The following is a 5,179-nucleotide window of genomic DNA, read 5'->3' on the forward strand; positions in this document are numbered from 1 at the left end:
GGACGACGCAGCCGGGAGGGCAAAGGAGCTCCAGGAAGAACTTCACGCGGCAAACCTCCAGCATCTTACGGGCAGCTGCGCAATGGCGGAACAGCACAAGGGTGAACTTCGGCAGATGGAGCTACTGCTGCAGCAAACAAGGGAATCGGCGTGTGAGGCGCGGCAGCAACTCCAACAGAAGCACGATGCGGATGAGGAGAAGTTGCGGGGCATAATACGCGCCACGGAAAGCACGAGGGACGATGCTGTTAAAAAGGCAATGGAGGGCCTGCGGCTCCTACGGGCAGTCGAGCACCTGGTGGAAGGGAACAGCTCACTGTACAACGAACACACCGGCGCGCAATGGGCCCTCCTCGGCACCGCCGTGGACAGCCTCCAGGCTGCGTGCTTGGCGTCTGCGGCAGCAATGCGGCAGAGGCACGAGGGGGAGCTCCGTGGACTCCGGCAGGAGCACGAGGTAACAGTGCGCGTGCTGGAAAAAAAATTGGGCATAGCAAAGGCCCTGCTGAAGCAGCGGAACGAGGATGCGGAGCAGGAGGCTGAGGCATTGCGTGCGTTGCACGTGGTGCGTGTGTCGTCCCTTGTGAAGCAGAGCAGCGTTCTTGCCGCCGCGTACGCCGCGGAGAGACAGTCTATTGCGCTGCAGGAAGAGTTGGCCCGCGTAGAGCTCGCTGTATCGCTTCGGCGTTTGATGATGGAATCACTCCACATCGAGGAGATGGGCCGCGAATGGACCGAAAGCCATGCTGCGTTTGCGTCACACTGCGCAGTGGAACATGCTGCTTGGATGGAAACTGTTCGTAAGGTGCTGGCGTCTGTGAGTGATGCGACCCAGCGCAGCAGGGCGAAGTGGCGGGAACAGTGTTTCTTTGACTGCCTGCGGCTGGAGGAGAACATGCGGGGGATACTCTGGGTCTGGGAGTCAGGTGAGTTGTCTGTGATGCACGCGTTGGGAGGGAGTTTGCTCTCATGCGCCGAGGAGATGGAATTGTATGGGCGTGAGGTGGAAAGGGCGACGAAAGCAGTGCTTTTTGAGAATCACCTTCCCGCTGGGTCAGCTGTACCGCCCAGTGTAAACCCTCTGGTGATGCTTATGCTTCTGGAACAGTACAAGCAATGCGCCTTTGAGGAATTTACTTTGCATAGCGCCTCTTTGGAGGATGTGCGTCGCGCCTGCGGTGTGGAGGTTGCCACAGATGCTTTGAGGGAGGAGTATGAGGTGACAATTACGGCTCTTGAGGATCACTTCTACCATGAGTTGCATGCCTTGCAGAAGGAGAATGCCGAGTTGAAGTCCAATCTGGGCAACCTGCGTGAGAACCTGGAGTTTCAGGCCAACCTTGATCTGCTGGAGGAGGAGATAGTGCTGCGAAACGCGCAACAGGAGACTCAGCCCCACACCGATGGGCTTTACTCCGGCAGCCACAGCGGGAACGACGTGGCCAACGCGGTGACGTACAGCCGCAGTAACAAGGGGATTGGGGGTTATTTCTCCTCCCTCTTTCGCCGCTCAGCGGCGGCGGCGGCGGTGAACGACGCTGCCCCACCGAACGCAAGAATAATGGGGACCTCATTATCTGGCGAGAACGGCGGTGTGGGGGCGGCGCTTCCGTCAGGGCGCACGCCGCCGCCAACGGCGGGGCGGCCGCAGCGGTCAATCCATCCCTCCCGCCCTTCCCTGGTCCCCGGCTCCGCGTCGAGAGTGAATCAGTTGCCGCTGTCCGGCAGGAAAGCGGGCCATGCAGCTTCATCTCTGTGCAGTACGGAGAACTCTCGGAGATGAGAATGTTTTGTACTTGGCCTTTGAGAAAAATGGGAACAGTGCGGGAAGGTCGACATCTCGTCTGTGTTGGGCGCTGAAGTCACAGCGCGGTGCAACTTACTGATTCGACTCCTTTTTTTTTTGTTGTTGGTCTTTTTTCACTGCCTCTCTTCCCCTGGTCGACCCCGCTTTTGCGGACAAAGTCACTATTAGGTGTCAGAGGTGAAGAACTCCTCCCTACTTTGAACTTTGGCTAGTAGTCGCCATATAGAATTTAGGCTGGACCCATACTGCGATGCTATCGCGGGTAGATTCTTCTTCAGGGTTGTAAAACTTCGTTGGTTTCGCAAATGTGTGGCCGTGGTGCGCCTCCTCCTCATTTTTTCTTTCTTCTTTTTTTTCCATCCCCGCACGGGCCTATCAAAACGGAAATTCATGACAATTGCGTCTCGCTTGCCTCCCCTTGCTTTTTTTATTGTTGTTGTTGTCGGTCGTATAAAAGCTGCTACAAGTGTTTCTAAAGCCTTTCCATAAACTTAAAAAAAAAGCTATACGCAATCATGGTGAACGTTGCTGTCATTGGTGCTGCGGGCGGCATTGGTCAATCCCTTTCCCTGCTGCTTCTTCGCGAACTGCCGTTTGGGAGCACCCTGTCCCTCTTTGACGTGGTTGGCGCGCCTGGCGTTGCTGCCGACCTTTCCCATTTGGACCGTGTCGGTGTCACCGTGAAGCACGCTGCCGGGAAGCTTCCCCCTGTGCCCCGTGATCCTGCCCTCACTAAACTGGCTCAAGGTGTTGATGTTTTTGTCATTGTGGCTGGTATACCGCGCAAGCCTGGTATGACGCGCGATGACCTGTTCAAGGTGAACGCTGGCATTGTTATGGACCTTGTCCTGACATGCGGCGCGGCCTCTCCCAAGGCCTGCTTCTGCATTGTCACGAATCCTGTGAACAGCACCGTTCCCATCGCTGCCCAGGCACTGAAGAAGCTTGGCGTGTACGATAAGAATAAGCTGTTTGGCGTGAGCCTACTCGATGGACTGCGGGCCACACGATTCATCAACAACGCCCGTCACCCTCTTTCCATTTCGTATGTTCCGGTTGTGGGTGGACACAGCGACGTCAGCATTGTGCCGCTCTTCTCGCAGATTGCAGGGCCGCTTCCCGCCGAGTCGACGCTGATGGAGATTCGCAAGCGTGTGCAGGTGGCCGGAACGGAGGTGGTGAAGGCAAAGGCAGGTCGCGGCAGTGCAACGCTCGCCATGGCGGAGGCAGGTGCCCGCTTCGCAATGTACGTTGTTAAAGGGCTTCTGGGCCTGGAATCACCCCTGGTATACGCGTTCGTCGACACCGACGGCCAACACGATTGCCCCTACCTCGCGATGCCGGTGATTATCGGAAAGAAAGGCATTGTGAAGCGCCTTCCTATTGGCCCTATCACGGAAATCGAGAAGAAGATGCTTGACGAGGCTGTCTCCGTCGTGAGGAAAAATGTTGCGGCTGGTGAGACTTTCGCGCGGTCGAAGCTGTAAACCAAATGTACTTGTTTCTTTTCTTTTGTTTTGTTTTTCTGCTATTCCTTTAGATGTTTGCAGTCGGCCACACCGAACTCACGTCCGGGCGAAATCTAGGAAGTGGTAACTGGGAAAGAGAAACTGGTGGGCGTAGAACTGCCAGGGTATTTTCAATGTAGTAGTAGTAGAGAATTAACAGAGACGAGGTCTGATTCTTGCAGAAGAAGTAATATGCAAATGAAAGTCGTCAAAGACGAATAGGATGGGTAAAATTTTGGGGTCCCACGAGGCATCTCACAAGAGCGATAATGTTTGGACGTTTTTTTTTCTTTTTCTTTTTTCTTTTTTCTTTTTTCTTTTTTTTTCTTTTTTATTTTCTTTCTTTCTTTAAGTGTTTGGTAACCCTTCGAAGGTTTGTAGTGGGGCTGAATTACGGCGCTTGCATCTGCCTCTGTATGGCTGCAAGGTTGCGTGTTGCCTTCACGTTTCTTGCGGCCCCCTGTCTTGTGTTTCTTACGGTTTGTAACTATTCCTCCTGCTTTGGTTCCAGTTCTAGTGTCTGTGTCCCTCCGTGGCCACTTTGGCGTCTCACGAGGGTCTCGGCAGCAAGCTTGTTAGGGATACAGCCGCCAGAGATGCCCTCTCCTGTGGTGCTTACCCGGTCCGCCCCAGCGCGCGCCCTCACCATTCAGATGTTTGATCGCCGTCTCAAGGGCCTTCAGCGATGCCTTGTGGACGCACCGGCGTGTGATCTGCACAAACTCTGCGCGGAGCAAATGCTGGACCGTCGCGCCTTTGTAAAGCGCGAGACGCCAGTGGTGCTGGAGGTTGGGGCGCATACTGGCTGGTTTTTTCGTCACATGCTGGAGAAGAAGCAACTCTTCGGGCTGAAGCAGTACATTCAGACGGATGTATGCGAGGAGCGACTGAATCGCAACTACGAGGAAGTGAAGCACATGATTCCGCCGGATGTAGAATTTGTGCAGATATGCTGTGACGAGGAGGAGCCGAATCCCTTCGGTGTCCCTGAGCGGACTGTGGACATGGCGGTGTCGTGTCTCTCCATGCACTGGGTGAACGACCTCGAGACGGCCATGGTGAACATCCGCAGGGTTTTGAGGAAAGATGGGTTCATGCTGCATTGCATGTTTGGCGGCAATACCCTATATGAGCTCCGCGGCTGTTTCTCCATGGCCCAGACGGAAGTGCTGGGCGGGGTGTCGCCGCACATTTCGCCCATGATTGATGGCGCAGGGTTGTCAACGCTTGTGCTGCAGGCGGGGTTCAATCTCCCCAGCATCGACGTGGATCGCCATCTGCTGCTCTACCAAACGCCCTTCCACCTTATGGAGCACCTGTCAACGATGGGGGAAAGTGCGTGTCACTACAAGCGCCGACCTTTGAATCGCGATGTGCTGCTTGCGGCGTGTGCCACGTACGACGCCATGTACAGGAAAAACGAACTCATTCCTGCAACGTTTGAGGTGTTTCACACCATCGCCTGGAGCCCTAGTCCGACGCAGGCGAAACCGCTTGAACGCGGCAGCGGCATGGTGCCTCTTGCGAGCTGGAACTCGCGGAACAAGAAGCGGCTGCAGGAGGTGTTGGATGAGTTCGCGCAGAATCCGGACGACAAGGCGCTGCAATCACGGGCGGAAGACCTGTTCCAGCAGCTGCGTGAGGAGAGTGCGGCGTTACTTGAGCAAAAGGGCCTCGACGTGCGGGGACTGGATGGCAACCGCGACGAGGAGGCACGCGAGATGGAAAAGCGCAAGCCGGACCCTCCCTTCCAGCAAGGGGAAGGCAAACACCACTAGTTATCGGGAATCGGGGTTCTGAGAAGCCAATTCAAACAAAATTAAAGGAAACTTTTCAAAAGAAAAACTAAAAGAAAAAAAACACA

The 5,179-nt window shown here is 55.2% G+C and overlaps 3 protein-coding genes across 3 annotated transcripts in view, besides 2 other annotated features; all 3 read left to right on the forward strand.

The window, feature by feature from the left end:
• The window catches only part of Tco025E_02549 (putative kinesin), a gene marked incomplete at both ends in the record, with an annotated part of 1,827 nt that extends 44 nt beyond the window's left edge, over positions 1 to 1,783 (forward strand). Inside the window, one exon of the mRNA XM_029369474.1 lies at positions 1 to 1,783. This exon is cut by the window's left edge and continues 44 nt beyond it. Coding sequence (XP_029230443.1) covers positions 1 to 1,783 — 1,783 coding nt within the window.
• A 539-nt stretch (positions 1,784 to 2,322) lies between these two features.
• Positions 2,323 to 3,294, forward strand: Tco025E_02550 (glycosomal malate dehydrogenase; the record flags this gene model as incomplete). The annotated part of the gene is made up of 1 exon (XM_029369475.1): positions 2,323 to 3,294. One exon carries the CDS (start codon positions 2,323 to 2,325, stop codon positions 3,292 to 3,294), a length of 972 nt encoding a protein of 323 aa, XP_029230444.1.
• Positions 3,295 to 3,308: 14 nt separating this feature from the next.
• Positions 3,309 to 3,345: a microsatellite.
• Positions 3,346 to 3,595: 250 nt separating this feature from the next.
• Positions 3,596 to 3,665: a microsatellite.
• Positions 3,666 to 3,731: 66 nt separating this feature from the next.
• Positions 3,732 to 5,093, forward strand: Tco025E_02551 (S-adenosyl-L-methionine-dependent methyltransferase; the record flags this gene model as incomplete). The annotated part of the gene is made up of 1 exon (XM_029369476.1): positions 3,732 to 5,093. The coding sequence occupies one exon, from the start codon at positions 3,732 to 3,734 to the stop codon at positions 5,091 to 5,093; it is 1,362 nt and encodes a 453-aa protein (XP_029230445.1).
• Between the last annotated feature and the right edge of the window lie 86 nt (positions 5,094 to 5,179).

This window comes from Trypanosoma conorhini (assembly GCF_003719485.1).
Source record: "Trypanosoma conorhini strain 025E chromosome Unknown Tco_14.4_contig_00101, whole genome shotgun sequence".
NCBI lineage: Eukaryota > Euglenozoa > Kinetoplastea > Trypanosomatida > Trypanosomatidae > Trypanosoma > Trypanosoma conorhini.